The sequence below is a fragment of the Meles meles genome, chromosome 8, assembly GCF_922984935.1.
Source record: "Meles meles chromosome 8, mMelMel3.1 paternal haplotype, whole genome shotgun sequence".
NCBI classification, from domain to species: domain Eukaryota; kingdom Metazoa; phylum Chordata; class Mammalia; order Carnivora; family Mustelidae; genus Meles; species Meles meles.
Genome location: NC_060073.1, coordinates 6,409,738 through 6,426,819, shown reverse-complemented (window position 1 = coordinate 6,426,819; position 17,082 = coordinate 6,409,738). Strand labels below are relative to the sequence as shown.

At 51.0% G+C, this 17,082-nt stretch overlaps 3 protein-coding genes across 5 annotated transcripts in view; 1 reads left to right on the top strand and 2 right to left on the bottom strand.

Annotated features, from left to right (window-relative positions):
* Positions 1 to 335, bottom strand: part of LOC123948281 (seminal vesicle secretory protein 2-like) — a 30,546-nt gene extending 30,211 nt beyond the window's left edge. Inside the window, exon 1 of the transcript XR_006819946.1 lies at positions 247 to 335. The gene's annotated coding sequence lies outside the window, so the exon portion shown is untranslated. The remainder of the gene's footprint in view (positions 1 to 246) is intronic.
* On the top strand, positions 316 to 13,390 carry SNX32 (sorting nexin 32). 3 transcript variants are annotated; one of them, XM_046015003.1, is made up of 13 exons: positions 319 to 496; positions 8,018 to 8,122; positions 8,477 to 8,587; positions 8,732 to 8,853; positions 9,029 to 9,152; positions 9,317 to 9,421; positions 9,612 to 9,717; positions 9,891 to 9,966; positions 10,212 to 10,251; positions 11,031 to 11,117; positions 11,216 to 11,375; positions 11,456 to 11,541; positions 12,769 to 13,390. In XM_046015003.1, the coding sequence occupies exons 1-13, from the start codon at positions 461 to 463 to the stop codon at positions 12,898 to 12,900; spliced, it is 1,290 nt and encodes a 429-aa protein (XP_045870959.1). In that variant the 5' UTR covers positions 319 to 460; the 3' UTR covers positions 12,901 to 13,390. The 3 variants fall into 3 exon arrangements, with proteins under 3 accessions (XP_045870961.1, XP_045870959.1, XP_045870960.1); XM_046015004.1 differs by lacking the exon at positions 12,769 to 13,390 and adding an exon at positions 11,859 to 12,762 and having other exon boundaries at positions 324 to 496; XM_046015005.1 differs by lacking the exon at positions 8,018 to 8,122 and having other exon boundaries at positions 316 to 496.
* On the bottom strand, positions 13,239 to 17,011 carry CFL1 (cofilin 1). Its single transcript, XM_046015011.1, has 4 exons — positions 16,858 to 17,011; positions 14,413 to 14,720; positions 14,113 to 14,189; positions 13,239 to 13,896 (listed from the first exon to the last, which is right to left on the bottom strand). The coding sequence occupies exons 1-4, from the start codon at positions 16,858 to 16,860 to the stop codon at positions 13,784 to 13,786; spliced, it is 501 nt and encodes a 166-aa protein (XP_045870967.1). The 5' UTR covers positions 16,861 to 17,011; the 3' UTR covers positions 13,239 to 13,783.
* Positions 17,012 to 17,082: the final 71 nt, after the last annotated feature.

The window sequence follows — 17,082 nt, the reverse complement described above, 5'->3', positions numbered from 1 at the left end:
AGAGGCTACTGCGCAAGCGCAGAGCGCGCGAGGCGGTTGGAAGGCACGGCCCTGAGCTGCGGCAGGCGACAGACTGCCAGCCTGGGGGCGGGGGGGCTGACGTGGCTCGAGACCTCTGTAACCCCAGAACCCCCGTCCCCAGGCCTCATGCTGTCGCCCGTTCCCGGCCCTGAGTTGCGCGCTTCCCCTTAAAAGCTGGGGCCAAGCAAGGGAACGACAGGCGTTGTAGCCAATGGGGTCGCTCACGGTGAACCCGGTAGCCAATCAAAAGGCGGAGCTGCAGAGGAGCGGGTGGAAACCACGCCCGATTCCAGGTGACTCCTAGCAGGGAGGGGAGCGTGTCTCCGTCAGCTGATAGGGTCCCGTGCCTCGGGCGAGCTACCGGGGGACGCAGCTGCAGGAGCGCACGGGCAGTGGCCGGCCGCGGAATACTTGTGTGCTGCGGCCAAGAAGAAGGGTGATGGAAGGGCGGCAGGAGGCTGGGAAGGAGAGCAAGGTAAAGAAAGGATGCGAATCCCCTCCCCCCCCGCTCACTCCATGATACCCAATGATGCCCAATCAGGGAGTGGGACGTGTGTGCGTGTGTTCGCGCGCACGCGTGAGCTAGAGAGAACTGAGCAAGGGGTGAGGGGGGTGGGGCGCCACTGTGGCACCTGCATGGGGCCTGGTGAGGATGCCAAAGGGGGCAGGGTTTACCTTTGCCGTGACAGATGGAAAGGGACCTGTCACTGCCACTCCTCCCCTCCCCCAGACCAACTCACGATTGTGGCTTAATCGGGAAGAAGAGGAAGGAGGGATGTTAGGGATTGAGAAGAGTACCCTTCTCCTTTGCCAAGGCGGGGAGGGATCCAGTTCAGCACTAACGGCTTCATTTGTGTACCTATGTTCATATAATCGTAAGATCATTTATTCTTCACTTTTCCCTCCTGACTTCATTCAACAAATAGTTATTGAGCATCATTGGGCTCACAGAGGTGCACACTTTTCAGAATCGGATGCGTGTGCATAGTGGGCGGTGGCTGAGGACAAGGATGGAGTAGCTGTGGTCTATCCTCGAAATCCCCTCTCCCTCAAGCAGTTACCAAACAGTACAGGTTAGAGCAGAGATACTAAGGCAGCAGGAGGGAGACAGGAGACTTAGGGCCCCATTGTACCAATGAGTCAGATTGTGTGTGTGTGTGTGTGTGGAGGGGGCGGGTTGCAGTTGGGCAAAGGAGAAGGCTGCCCTGGGGATGTCAGAGAAGCCAAGTGAGGAGTGGGGTTCAAGGGGAGTTTGGAGAGGTGAGGGGGCTGAGAGACACAAAGTATAGAGCAAAAAAAAAAAATACCTGATTCAATGTTTATGTTCATATTCATGGCTAAATTAATTAATATGCATAAAATGCTTAGATCAGTACCTGGCCTATAGGAAGCTCAAGTGTAAGTGTTAGCTATTATGTTGTTGGTGTTGTTTTGTTATTGTTACTGTTTTCATATGGGATGTATACTAGGCTATCAAACCGATGGGTCCATCCCCAAACTTTGTAGGTACCAGACTCTCTGAAAGTCCAGTATTAGATCCTGTTCTCTAGAATAAGCATGGCTTTCTCTAAGAGTCTCCTTTAAATAGAAAGAAACGGAAAGAATACTAAATGAAGATGTAAATAAAAATATAATAGAAGAGAAAATGAAATAATATAAAAATACTTGACTAATCTAACAGAAGGCAAGGAAAAAAGAATAAAGCAACAAAAAAAAAAGATGAGAAAAAAACCACAGAAAGCAAGATGGTAGGTTTATAGTTTATGTCAATAATTATAGTAATTATGAATTGACCAAACACTCCAATTAATTACATATTCAGCGGGTGCCTGGCTGGTTCGGTTGGGAGAACATGCAACTTTTGATCTCAGGGTTGAGACTTGGAGCCCCACCTGGAGTGTAAGATTACTTTAAAAAAAAATTGAGACTGGACTTTTTTTCGGATTGGATTTTTTTTAAGATTTTATTTTTTTATTTATTTGACAGATAGAGATCACAAGTAGGCAGAGAGGCAGGCGGAGAGAGGAGGAAGCAGGCTCCCTGCTGAGCAGAGAGCCCGATGTAGGGCTCGATCCCAGGACCCCAGGATCATGACCTGAGTCGAAGGCAGAGGCTTGAACCCACTGAGCCACCCAGGCACCCCAGGATTGGATTTTTTTAAAAAATAGGCTTCATGCCCAGCATAGAGCCCAGCGTGGGACTTGAACTCACAACCCCAGATCAAGACCAGAGCTGAGACCAAGATTCTGACACCACTCAGGCGCCCCTCAGATTGGATTTTTAAAAGACAACTATATTCTGTCAAATGACACATACTTTTGGGGGTGCCTGGGTGTCTTAGTCAGTTAAGTGTCTGACTCTTGATTTCAGCTCTGGTTGTGATTTCAAGGATGGTGGGATGGCCCTGGGCTCCATGCTCATCAGGGAATCTGCTTAAGATTCTCTCTCCTCTCCCTCTGTACCCCCCAACACGTATACTCTCTCTAAAATAAATAAATGAATAACTCTTTTTTAAGATTTTATTTATTTATTTGACAGAGGGAGAGAGATCACAAGTAGGCAGAGAGGCAGGCAGAGAGAGAGGGGGGAACAGGCTCCCCGCTGAGCAGAGAGCCCGATGTGGGGCTCGATCCCAGGACCCTGAGATCATGACCTGAGCCAAAGGCAAAGGCTTAACCCACTGAGCCACCCAGGTGCCCCAACTCTTTTTTTTTTTTAAGAGACATACTTTAACTGTAAGGACCCAAAAGAATGCTGGCATGGCTATATTAATTTTGACAAAGTAGACTGTGAGACAAGAAGTATTAGAAATAAAGAGGGACATTTTTTTAATGGTTAAAGTAGCAATTCAACGGGAAGATAAACCAGTCTTAAATGTATATGCAACTAATAGCATCGTTTCAAAATGTGCAAAGGAAAAGATGACAGAATTAGAAAGAGAAATAGACAAACTCACAATTACAAGTAGAGGTTTAATAAACTCTCTCAACTGTTAGAACAAGCAGACCAAAAAAAAATCAGTAAGGATTTTGAAGATTTAAAAATTTAAAATACCACAATTAAAAAAAAAATACCATGATTAGGGGCGCCTGGGTGGCTCTGTCAGTTAAGTGTCTACCTTCAGCTCACATCATGATACCAGGGTCCTGGGATCCAGCCCAAATCGAGCTCCTTGTTCACTGGGGAGCCTGCTTCTCCTCTCCCTGCCACTCCACCTGCTTGTGCTCTCTCTCTCTCTCTCTCTTTGTCAAATAAATAAATAAAATAATAAAATACCATGATGAATCAACTTGATCTAATTGGTTTAATTAGAGCTCTGTACCCAACAATTGCAGGAAACACATTCTTTTCGAGTGCACTTGAAACATTCACCAAAATACAATATGTGTTGGGCTATAATGCAAGTATCAAGTTTTGAAACTTTGAAATCATAGAATGAGATCTCTGTCCCGGGAGAACTAATGGGGAATCAAAACAAAAAGATAATTAGATTCCAAAATACTTGGAAAGTAAGCAACATGCTTCTAAGTAACTCACAGGTCAAAGAAGAAATTACAATGAAAATTCGAAAAATTTTTGAAGAAATGGTTTTGAAAATATGATAATCAAAACTGGAGATACAGCTGAAGAAGTGTCCGGGGGGAAACGTATACCTCCAAATGCATATTTTAGAAAAAAAGAAAGATTGAAAAAAGTCAGTGATCTACATTTCTTTTTTTTTTGTTTTTTTTTAAAAATATTTTATTTATTTATTTGACAGAAGAGATCACAAGTAGGCAGAGAGGCAGGGGGAAGCAGGCTCCCTGCTGAGCAGAGATCCCTATGTGGGGCTTGATCCCAGGACCCTGAGATCGTGACCTGAGCCAAAGGCAGAGGCTTAACCCACTGAGCCACCCAGGGACCCTTGTTTTTTTGTTTTTTTTTTAAAGATTTTATTTGTCAGAGGGAGAGAGCACAAGCAGGGGGAGTGGCAGGCAGAGGGAGAAGCAGGCTCCCTGCTGAGCAAGGAGCCCAAGGTGAGACTCCATCCGAGGAAGGACCGTGGGATCATGACCTGATCCAAAGGCAGAGACTTAACCCACTGAGGCACCCAGGCATCACAAGGATCTACATTTCAATCTCAAGAAACTAGTAAAAGAAGAACAAATTAAACTCCAAGAAAGTGAAAGGAAGGAAATAACAAAGAGTAGAAATCAATTAATAGAAGATAAATATAAATATACAGAAATGCAACAATGCCAAAAATGGTTTTTTGAAAATATTTAAAAAATAGCAAAGCATCTAGCAAAACCGATGAGAGAGAGAGAGCAAGAGTGGGACTGAGAGGGAGGAAGGGAGAAAATATTAATTACCAATATCAGGAAAGTGCATATTGATAGAGATGTTTCAGTCATTAAAAAGATAGTAAGAGGGGCACCACCTGGGTGGCTCAGTCAGTTAAGGTTAAGTGTCTGCCTTCCGCTCAGGTCTTGATCCCAGGGTCCTGGGATTGAGCCCCGCATGGGGCTCCCTGCTCAATGGAGAGTCTGCTTCTCCATCAGCCTCTGCCTCTCCTCCCCCATTCATGCCCCCCCCAAGTAAATAAAGTATTAATTAATAAATAAAGTATTTAAGAACAAGCTTATGCTAACAAATGAGAGAATTTAAACAAAATGGACAAACTACCTGAAAAATGCAACTTACTAAACCTGAAACAAGAAGTAGAAAATTTCAATAGTCCTATATCTATTATAGGAAGTAAATCTATAATTAAAAACTTTTCCAAAAATACCTCTCTAAGCAATAAAATCCCATGTGTGAATTGTTTGAAGCCTTAAAGGAAAGCTAGTAACATTCTCTTGTAAGTTATTCCAAAAACAGAAATAGAAAGCACAATTCAACTTATTTTAGGAGGACAATATAACCTCAATACAAAAACCTGTCAGGAAGAGGTAGATGATGGTGATAATTGAACAACAGCATGAATATCCTTAATATCAATAAACGGTACACTTTAAAATGGTTAAAATGGTAAATTTTGTGTTATGCATATTTTACCACAAAAAAATCCTATCAAAAACGTTAAAAGAGAGGAAAAGTACAGTTTAATCTGTCTTGTGAACATAAATGGAAAAATCAGGGCACCTGGGGAGCTCATTTGGTTAAGCATCCAACTCTTGATTTCAGCTTAAGTCATGATCTCAGGGTCATGGGGTTGAGCCCTGCATTGGACTCCACACTCAGCACAGAGTCTGCTTGTCAACCCTAACCCCTCCCTCTGCCTCTCCCTCCAATCACTTGCTTGCATGGGCTCTCTCTCTCTCAAATAAATAAGTAAATAAAATCTTAAAAAAAAAAAGAAACTAAAAATCAAAAAGGTAATACTTCATGATGAAGACCTTGTTCCAGGAATGCAGAGTAGTACAATATATGATGATCAATCAATGAAATTCAGGACATTACAGAACGACAGGAAAACCCATTCGATATCTCAATAAAGGGAGGAAACATAGATAAAAATCTTACCAAACTAGGCATAGAAGGGAGTCTCATTAATCTGATTCAGGATTAATCATCTTCAGGATTATATTTTTTGTTTTTTTTTTTTTTTAATATTTTATTTATTTATTTATTTTTGAGAGAGAGAGAGATTATAAGTAGACAGAGAGGCAGACAGAGAGAGAGGAAGGGAAGCAAGCTCCCTGCTGAGCAGGGAGCCCAATGTGGGGCTCGATTCCAGGACCCTGAGATCATGACCTGAGCCAAAGGCAGAGGCTTAACCCACTGAGCCACCCAGGTGCCCCCAGGATTACATTTTGAATGCATTCCCTCTGAGATCAGGACCAAATCAAGGATTTCCTTTTTCACATATCACCACTTCTGCATTGTATTAGAGGTCCTAGCAAGTTCAATAAGGCAAGAAAAAGAAATAAAAGGTATAAAGGTTGGAAAAGAAAAACTAAAACTGTCATTGTTTTATATTATAGGATTTTGTCTGGAGGAAATCCAAAATAATCTACAAACTATTAAAAGTATTAAGTAAATATAGCAAGGTTCTTAGACATAAAGTAAATATAGAAAAATCAACTGTGTGTTTCTACATACTAGCAATAAATAACTAGGGAATGAATTTTTAAAAAATATTTCAAATAGCAACAACAATAAAAAACATCATAAAATACCTAGGAATAAATCTAACAAAGATGTGCAAGCCCTTTACAGAGAACACTACAAAACATTACTGAGAAACATTAAAGAAGATTTAAATAATTGGAAAGATATTTCATGTTGATGGATTGGAAGATTCAAAATTATAAAAATGTCTATCCTTCCCAAATTGACCTATAGATTCAATTTAATCTCAATCAAAATCCTGGCAAATTTTTTGGGTGTAAATTAACAAGCTGAGTCTACAATTTAAACAGAAATGCAAAGATCTATAATAGCGAGAATCATTTTGAAAAAGAACAGGTTTGTTAATTGTATCTGATTTCAAGTTTGTCAATTACAGTAATCAAGACAGTGTGAAAATATCAAAAGTACAGACGTATGGATCAGAGGAACAGAACAGATAGTACAGAACCTATAACACTTATGAAGTCAATTTATTTTCTACCAAAAAAAGATTTTCACCAAAGCAAATCAATACTCAAAGATAATGTTTTTTTTTTTTTTTAACAAATAGTGCTAAAATGACTGGCTGTTTATGACAAAAATGAGTCATAACCCATCCCTACATTGTATACAAAATGAAGTGAAAGTGGATCATAGACCTAAATATAAAAGTTTACACTATTAATTTCTAGAAGAAAAAAAAATGGGAGAATATCTTCATGACCTGGGGGTAGGCAAAATTTTCTTCAAGGGTATGCAACAATCCTTCATCATAAAAGAAAAGACCGACATATTGGAGCTTGTAAAATTATAGGTCATTAAGAGAGAGAAAAGGCAACCCAAAGAAGAGGAGATATTGACAACACATGTAACTGACAAAGGACTTGTCTCCAGGGTATATAAAGAGTCCCTACAAATCAATAAGAAAAAGACAATCCAATTTTTAAGAGGAGGGAGGGGAGGGGCAACAGACTTGAATAGGCACTTTACAAAAGATCTCCAAACGGGCGATGGATACATAAAATGGTTTTCAACATCATTCCTCACCAGGGAATACAAGTTAAAGCCACAATCCACAAATACCCTGCCCCCACCAGTATGGCCAACATGAAAAAGACTAACAATTCTCAGTACTGGCAGGGGTGTGGTGCCACTGGAATTTTCATACAATGCTGGCAGGAATATAAATTTGTACAACCACCTTGAGAAACTGGTAGTGTCTGCAAAAGATTTAAACACACACTTGCCCCATAGAAGACACATGGAAGAATGTTCAAGGCAGCTTTATCCGGAATAGGCCAGCCTTGAAATAATCTAAATGACTACCAGCAGTAGAGAGTGAGGGGACGTGAGCGGTGGGCTGGTGACAGTCTATGTACTGGTGAGCCGCGCTTGAAGGTACAGTGGCTTCTCCCTTCACTGGGCACAGTGGTGTAGACCAAGTGGGTGTTTAATAACTGTGTGTGGAAAAGCTCAATGCAAGAATGAACTCGTAGTCCGGGGGCTCACTGGTCGGGGTGCCTGAATTCAGTAACGAGCTGGGGAAGAAGTGAGCTGGTAGCTGAGAAAGTACTTGGGGGTTGGAATTTGAGAAACTGGGTTCAAATCTGGCCCGGTCACTGGTGATTTGGAACAATTTATTTCACCTCTCTGGTGCTCTCAGTTTCCGTATCTGCAGAGCAGGGAGAAGCTGGCCCGCTCCTGAGGAAGGAAGTGTGGGAAAGCGTTGTAGTGACTGTAGAGCCCTGAGCAGTGACTCCCCGGGATCCCTCTAGCTGGTGACCCCAGGGCATTGAAGAGGCAATGCTGCTGAGGTGGGCTGTGCAGGAGGACCCGGAGTCCGCCGTGAGGATGCGGTCAGGGGCTGTGGTCAGTCGTGTCAGAGACTTCCCCTCCCCGGCAGCCCTCCTCCGTATCGGTGGACCTGCAGGGAGACAGTTCCTTGCAGGTGGAGATCTCTGATGCTGTGAGCGAGCGGGACAAGGTGAAATTCACCGTTCAGACCAAGGTGAGGCTGCCAGAGGAGCGAGGGGGAGTTGAGGCGGCGGCCTCCGGAGCTCCAGCAGCCCACTTCCCCCGGTCTCGCTTGCCTGGGGGGTGAGGGGCAGATGCCGACGTTGACTTTGGGCCCTGTTCCTCAACCTGGCTCCTGCCCCCTGCCTCTCCGAGAAAGCAGGCATCTTGTCTCCTCTCCAGTTGCCTTTTGCCTCTGGCCCTGAGTCCTAACCGTCCCCTGGCCCACCTTGGGCCTCACCTGGGATGTGGGATTGGGGAAGCCTGAGAGTGGGTGCCCAGAATGCCTGGCGGGTGCAGGGTTTGGGAGGGGAGGAGAGACACCTCAGACATGCTTCCCGGCTTCCAGAGCTGCCTCCCTCACTTCGCCCAGACGGAGTTCTCAGTCGTGCGACAGCACGAGGAGTTCATCTGGCTACACGATGCCTATGTGGAAAATGAGGAGTACGCCGGCCTCATCGTGAGGAAGGGCTGGGCGGGCTGGGGCTGTGAGGGGCAAGTCTGGGTGCTTGGGTGCACATGGAAGACTGAGGGCGCTTCTGGGGGTGGGTGATGGCCTTCTCAGCAATGAGACACCTGTCCGCTCTGTCCCTCCTTCGAGCAGATCCCCCCAGCCCCTCCAAGGCCAGACTTCGAGGCTTCAAGGGAAAAGCTGCAGAAGTTGGGCGAAGGGGACAGCTCCATCACGCGGGAAGAATTTGCCAAAATGAAGCAGGAGCTAGAAGCGTGAGTGCTACTTCCTTTCCTTGAGCTCCAGGCCCTGCCCTGTCCTGAGAGTCCCCGGATTTCATCCCTTGTGGTTAGTTAGAGACCCTGACCTCTGACCCCAGGGTTCCTGAGGGGAAGGTGCGGGATGTTCAGAGCCAAGGAGGGCCCTTGAGCTGCCTGCTGTTTTCTGCAGGGAGTACCTAGCTCTCTTTAAGAAGACAGTTGCAATGCACGAGGTCTTTCTGCAACGCCTTGCAGCCCACCCGACCCTGCGTCGAGACCACAACTTCTTTGTCTTTTTGGAATATGGCCAGGATGTGAGCTGAGCCAGAGCACACCCTTGGGTCACCCTTGGGGGCTGGGCAGGGAGGGCGTTAGGTGGGCTCAAGCCTCCTTCTCATCAGCTCCAAGAGTGACGTGAGCCTGGGGTGGGAGGTGAGAGCGCCCACCCCAGCACCACCCTCTCCCCTGTGTGCCTCAGCTGAGTGTCCGAGGAAAGAACAGGAAGGAGCTTCTCGGGGGATTTCTGAGGAATATCGTGAAGTCTGCAGATGAAGCCCTCATCACCAGCATGTCAGGGCTCAAGGTGACCCCTGGGACCCCTCTGTGGATTCAACCCAGGGCCTCAAGTCCACAGCAAACACTGAGGCCCAGGGTGGCTGTGGGAGGGAAACCACCAGTGGGGCACGGCCTAGAGGGAAATTGTGCCACCCCTGCGAGTCCATGGTCACCATGTTCCTGACTCAGTGTAAGCGGCTCCTGTCTGGCTCTCTTAGGAGGTGGATGACTTCTTTGAGCACGAGAGGACCTTCCTGCTGGAGTACCACACCCGCATCCGGGACGCCTGCCTGCGGGCAGACCGTGTCATGCACTCCCACAAGTGTACGCAGGGCCCAAGGGGCCCTGGGTTCCCTGCCCCTTCCCCCTGGCATGCCTACTCCCTGTGGGGAGAGAAGAGAGCAGGAAGCATCCTGTGTCTCTCCAAGAGACAAACACTGGTGCTGGGGCTTGATGTGCAGACCGAGGGGATCTGATGGAGGGCTGTTCCCCAACAGGCCTGGCAGACGATTTTATCCCTATCTCTGCTGCACTGAACAGTCTGGGAACACAGGAAGTCAACCAGCTAAAGACGTGAGGACTCCCTCTCCCCTTTCCTATCCCTGTCTATGCCTGTAATACCGTGCCTGCCTGCGAGGGGTCACTGTGGAAACATCTATCAGCATAGGTGGGAGGTGAAGTTCCTGCTGGGATTTGGGAAAGACACCACGGAGATTTTCCCACTGCAGGGCATCAGCAAGGGCAGCGCTAAGGGCGGGGAGGCCTTAAGCAACACCCTTTCAAGACTCCTGCCCTAACTCTTCTCCACTGCCTCCTAGGAGTTTCCTCAAATTGGCAGAGCTCTTTGAACGACTAAGGGTGAGTCCTGCCTGTGTATTGGAAGGGCACCCAATCAATTATCCTTTGCAGGGACAAAATAGCCTCCTCCTAAAAAAGGACAAAGCTCGAGGATCATTTCGGAACGTTTGGTGATAACTTGGGCCCGGTGATACCGTGGACTCACCCTCAATCAAACCCTAGTTTAATAAGCTGGAGAGGAGACAGGGATCCAGTCTGAAGTGTGTGGGTGGTGATGGGGGTGGGGGTGGGAAGCAGGCCTGGCAAGCCGCGTACAAGGATGGGCCACGTGCCTCTGAGAGGTTGCCCTGCATTGCCAGCATCCTGCCCCCAGACACACACCTCCTGAACTCTCCTCCAAGAGTCAACGGCAGTGTGTCAATCTTTCTAAGATTGTCTGCTGGATCCCATCTCCTCTCTGCTCAGGGACCTTCGGGGACCCTGCCCTTCCCAGAAACTGCCCCAAACATAAAGCCCAAAGTCCTTAGTTTGCTTTTTAGGCCTTTTGGGATCCAGCCACTGCCATCTGAGCACTCCACTGACCTCATGGTTTCCTCAACATGTATGAGGCTTGCACACACCTGCAGAGCCTTTGGCTGTTGTCTGATTCCCACTCAGTCCCCAAGATCCGGATCAGATGCCACCCCTCGGTCAAGTTTTCCCTGGCCTGCTCCCCTGAACATCACGGTTTGACCTGGAGTGGTCATCAAGTGACTCTGTTGGCTGTTGAGCAGCAGCACCCCAGCCCTTAGCTGCTCCTCTGCAAGCTCCCTCCCCAGCCTCCCAACTTCCTGATACAGAAGCTGGAGGGCCGAGTGGCATCTGATGAGGACCTCAAGCTATCAGACATGCTGAGATACTACATGCGAGACTCACAGGCAGCCAAGGTAAGATATGTCCCCGGCACAAACCTTGGGGCTGGAGGACAGCAGGCAGGCAGACGAGGCCGTGGGCATTGGCGATCCTGTGCTCCTGCCGGCTGTAGGACCTGCTGTACCGGCGGCTGCGAGCCCTGGCTGACTACGAGAACGCCAACAAGGCACTGGACAAGGCGCGCACGAGGAACCGGGAGGTGCGGACGGCCGAGAGCCACCAGCAGCTCTGCTGCCAACGCTTTGAACGCCTCTCGGACTCAGCCAAGCAGGGTGAGCCCCATGGCCCCAGGGCCCCTGCCACTGGGCTTCCTACTCTCCCAGGGGCCCCATTTTTCCTCCCTCCCCTCCAGAGCTCATGGATTTCAAGTCCCGCCGCGTCTCCTCCTTCCGCAAGAACCTCATAGAGCTGGCAGAGCTGGAGCTCAAACACGCCAAGGTGAGCCCTCCACCCCCACTCGGCCCTCTCGCCACCTCCCTCCCAGACCCCTGGGTTCTTACCAAGTACTGGCGAGCATGTACTGGGGGGAGGTGGTCTGGGAGACCCCCACCATCGGCTTTCAGGGTCAGATTTCATCTTGGACCAGGACCCTTCCCTTCTCATCAATATGCCCTCAATAAACGGCAGCTGTTGCTGCTGAGGACAAGAATGCAAGAGGGAGGGGGAACGACTTACAGGTGTGGGAAGAACAGCCCCTTCTGTCGCGGAGCAGGGCGGCAGTGGTGGGGGACATCACGGTCCTCTCTCCTGTGCAGGCCAGCACCCTGCTTCTCCGGAACACCCTTATCGCCCTCAAGGGGGAGCCTTAGAGCAGCTACAGCCTACTTCAGGGCCTTTAGTGGCAAGAGCCCCCCAGATTCCCCCCAACATACCGCCTCCCCAGCCACAGCAGCCACTAGCCAGGCCCCACCATCTCCCAGGGAAAGCCCAAGCCCCACTCCCACCCAAAAGGGCCAGGTCCTGCGAGAGGAAGCTAGGGCATCATGGGTACCATGCTTGGCCACAGGTAAGAACCCCGACCTCAGGGAGGCCAGGGGTCTGGACCTCCCTCCACTCCTGGAGTCTGGGGGACAGCCCCAGCCCACCCTGTCTCTAGTCTCCACTCCCCCTCCCCCATTTGTCCCCAGCCTGTTCACAAATAAAAGCCTGCTTTTTGTAGCAAGGAAGCCTGCTTAGTCCTTCCTTCCCACAGCTCCAGGGCCCACCGGGAATGTAACCAGGGCACTATGGACACCAGACCCTGGGAACCTCCCCCCCCCCAACCAATGCCAAAAGTAACTACCCTTCCTGCTTCCCACTGAAAGGAAGAGACACTGGCAAACTCCGGAGAACTAAGGAACAGCGTTAATGGGCTTCCCGCCCCCCGCCTTTGGGCGTGCGTGTGTGCATGTTAACAAGCCTGCATTCCCACCCTTGGGGTGAGATTTATTAATAGGATACCTTTACCTCCCAGGCTGATGAAAACCCAAAGTACAGACCAGAGAGCCTGCAGCAACGCTAGCAAAAGGCTTGGGGCTCCAGCCAACACCCTCTTGGTTAAACACAGGGAGGTGGGGCCCAGGAGACTTGGGTCTGAAGTCCTGGGCTCCACCTGGCCTGGCCCCACCCCCGGCTCCAGTCACATCGCCAGAAGGCCAAATGCTCAACTTGGCTTCTGACTCACAGCAGCCACTGGACCCAGCCCTCATAGATGAGTCAGCCATCCATGAAAGAAGTCAGAGGGAAACCAGGGAGAACCCTGAAGACAGAATAGCTCAAGAGGCACTTTGTAACTCCCAATCTCACAGCCCACACTAGGCAGGCCTGAGCCTGGGGTTGACTAGGCCTCACTGCCCAGCTGCCCACCCAGGGAAGAGGCGACCGGAGAGTGTTCAGGTATGAAGCCCATTCTGCCTCCAGGACTCCTGCGGCCGACAGCAGACACACCCCAGTTCAGCTAAGTCCCCAACAGTCAGTTTGGGCCCAACTAGTGGTACCACCTATGAGTTACAACTGTCAGGACAGCTCAGCCAGGTGCTGGGACTAAATGAAGGGGGTGGATGGAGGCTGGGAATAGAGAAGACACATTGCTCATTATCTCAGCATACCTTCCCCTGCAAGGTCCCTTGGGCCCCAACCCTGAAACAAACATCCCATTAGTGAGCCTTTTTATTGTTGTGTGTGTGTTGTTGTTTTTTTTAATTGAAGGTCCCTTACTGGTCCTGCTTCCATAGGTGGCCAAGACCAGGGGAAAAGGGGAGGGGAACCAGGCGGCGCAAGGAGGGGTCATCTCCACAACATTCCATTTATACACAGAACTAAACAGACAAGCACGGAGTCACTATTGCGGTTAGAAGTTGGCAGCATGGGAAAAGGGAGGAACAGGTGGGGGACTGGGGTGTCGTTAAAAAAAATACAGGCCCCCCCCAAACTGGGGTGCCTGGGGGGAACTTGGTCTGCTTCAACCCAAGAGGAATTGGAAGATCAAAAGCGGTTTGGGAAGGCCAGAACCGTCAGGGATAGAGGGAGGAGGAAGGTCCAGGGGGTGAGGGGGGCTGTTTGGCAACTGGGGTGAAGGGAGTGCCCTCCCCCTGCTGGGATCCCCCCAGCCCCTCCGGTCTGGCAGGAAGGGGGCAGCCTGCAACCCCCACGGGCAGGGTCTGGGGCTGCCAGATGCTCCAGGCAGGGGGCTGGAGGGGGCTCACAAAGGCTTGCCCTCCAGGGAGATGACGGCACTGCCCCCCAGTTTCTCTGCCAGGGTGCAGCGGTCCTTGACCTCCTCGTAGCAGTTTGCTTGTAATTCATGCTTGATCCCTGTGAGGAAGAAAGGGAGCATCTGTGAGCAGGATGCGCTGGGGGAGGGGAAGTTGGGGCTGGGAAGGAGCCAATCAGAACAGATGGAAGGGACAAGGTTACCTTCCAGCAGGCAGGGAAGAGGAGGGGGGAGGCATCTCATATACCATGCCTTTCACCCTGCTCTGCAGTCAAAGCCTGAATGAAAAGGTACGCAGCACCCACGCTGGCCCTTACCCGTCAGCTTTTTCTTGATGGCATCCTTGGAGCTGGCATAGATCATTTTGCTCTTGAGGGGTGCAGACTCGGGTGCCCTGGAGGGAAACGACAGAGAATATACAACAAACTTCTCTCCAAGTCTGGAAGTGCCCTTAAGTGGGAGAGGACTTCAAGCACTCGGGCTTTGCTCAAGTTCCCTACTGACGAGTGTTTGTTACAACATCCTCCCCCCAAACACACAGAGGTCCCCATGCTGAGAAAGCAGGGTGAGGCAGAGCTAGAGAGGTCACAGAAAGAAGCGCCTGCGGGGGAGCTCACCAGAAGATAAACACCAGGTCTTCCTTCTTGCTCTCCTTGGTCTCATAGGTTGCGTCGTAGAGGGCATAGCGGCAGTCCTTGTCTGGCAGCATCTTGACAAAGGTGGCGTAGGGGTCGTCTACAGTCTGGCCCACATCACCCACCAGGATCTCCTTGCCCTCCTCCAAGATGATGTTCTTCTTGTCCTCGCTCAGGCAGAAGAGCACCGCCTTCTTGCGCTTCTTCACCTCCTCTGGTGTCGAGGACTTGCGCACCTTCATGTCATTGAACACTTTGATGACGCCATCAGAGACCGCCACGCCGGAGGCCTAGGGGACGAGCCATATATACTTCAGAGAGGAAAGACTTTGGGGGGCACCTGGGTGGCTCAGTGGGTTAAAGCCTCTGCCTTCAGCTCGGGTCATGATCCCAGAGTCCTGGGATCGAGCCCCGCATCAGGCTCTCTGCTCAGTTTGGAGCCTGCTTCCCCCTTCCCCTCTCTCTCTACCTGCCTCTCTGCCTCCTTGTGATCTCTGTCAAGTAAATAAATAAAATCTTAAAAAAAAAAAAAAAAAAAAAAAGGGAAAGACTTTGGGTCTCTCCCTAAAGAGATCTTAAGATCTTTGCAATCTTAAGAGATCCATCTTGGCTGCCAACAAATCCTCAACCAAGAGATCATTACTCCTTCCCAAGACGAGTGTCAATATTTCACCACCCCTCAAAGCCACCGTCCAAGGACCAAATGACACACAACCCCAGAATGGCCGACATACAAGAAACCTCTTATCATCTAATTCAACATCATTCCTCCTCACCCAACATCTTATAGTCCAGAAACTGAGAACCTGTAAGAAGCAGAACCTTGGCTTTGACGTGAGGCCAGAATTAAAAGAATCCACAGGCTCCTTTCTTACTCACAGTACTCCATCTCAGCTTTTGGATAATAAACTTCACAGAGAGGAAAGGGAGACCCAGGTACCCAGGTTAGAGTCACCTCTTTTGGAAGGAGAACGAGGACCCGAGGACCCAACAATGGTAGACAGGACACCAATGGAGTTTAACAGTTCTCGTTAAGTCCATCCGAACTAGTCAGTGCACTGTTCACAAACCATCCTGTTTGCTGGGATCATCTTCAACCAAAGCAAGAATCACATCCTAATTAAAACACTAACCCATTAACTCCCCGTCCTCCGGGGAAAACGTAGGACCCGAAGATAGCTGACTAAGTTAGCAGGTCAAAACCAAGTACCCGCGGTCCTCAAGAGCTCCTTAAACGTCTACTCTGGGTCCTGTTGCGGGGAGCACCCTAGCCTGGACGGGGGCTACTGTCCACAGTGAAATCTGCGGCGCCCCCCGCGCCGGGAACTGCAGAGGAAGCCGGCCACGTGACCAGCCGCTTCCGGAGTAGGCGGGGAAAAGCGCTCGCCCGGCCAGGCCCCCTCCGGGAGAAAGCAGTACCCGGAGGCAGGAGCACCCCCAGGGCCTCAACCCCGAAGAATCGCCTTTTCCGACCAGCCTATCAGCCCCCTCCGCAGCCGGCCGGAGCCTGGACAAGTTACACAACCTTCAGTTCTCGTAGCCCTGGGGCCGAACACAGGGGGCGGGGTGGTTTCCGGGCGGTGCCTGCCTGGGTCACTTCCCTAAACTCGGCTCCACCCTCAGGCCCCATCCGGGAAAGCCGAAGGCCCCGTTTGTCCACGGCTTCGGGCCCAGCGGCGAGGCCTGAGTGTGTGCGCACGCGCCGGCGGACCGTGCCGTTCCAGCCTCCGCCGGATGTACAGAGCGGAGAACCCAGATCGCTTTGTGGGCTCCCTCGCAGGGCCGTGATCTCCGCGGTGCAAACCGGCGGCTCCGGGTCGCGCCGTACAAGCTCCTAATCCCCAGCGTCAGCACCGGGACCCCTCCGCCCCCGCATCCCCGTTGGCCCTCCGCCCCCGCCCCTCCTGGGCGCAGACATCCCTGCCACCTGCTCTCTACAGACCCGCCAGCCGAGGGAGGGTGACGCGGAGACAGGAACAGCCCTTGGGTGGGGCGCGCGCGCCGAGACCGCTCGCGCGCTTTTCCTTCGCCGCCCCCGGGCCGGGTTCCGACGTCGCGTGCTCCCGTCGAACGCGCGCCCCCGTGAATTGAGTTTGGTCAGCGCGCGCCAGCGGCTGCTCCGCGAGGGGCGGGCGCGCGCGTGCCGCGGACCCCCTCCCCCACAGCCGGTGTCCGCGCGGGCGCAGCAGTGCGGTGGGGGAGGGGAAGGGAGTCCAGGGGGCGCGCGAGCGACGGCCGAGCCAGCCCTCCCCAGCGTCCGCGGGCGCGCACGCGCGTCCCGACACCGCCCGCCCCTCAGCCCGAGACCCTCATCCCGCCCGGGGCGCTGGGGGAGGGGGTGCCGACGTCGCTCCACCGTTCCCTCCCCCGCGCGCGGACGACCGATTCGCAGCCACCTCCCCTCAGTCGCCATGGCCTGCTGCTCACCATGTTTCCGGAAGCGAAAAGGAGATAGCAAGGAGAGTCAAGAGAGATGAGAGCCGCTGCAGCTGCTGCCGGGATCCGACTGAACGCGGCCTCTCCCGGCCCCTTCCGTTTAGTATGAGCCGCACAATGAGGGGCGGGGCGGGCTTCCGGCGCTCCCCCCACGGGCCGACGGGAAATGAAGTCCAAGGGTCCTGCGCCGTCCTCGGGCTCACTGGGTAACAGAGT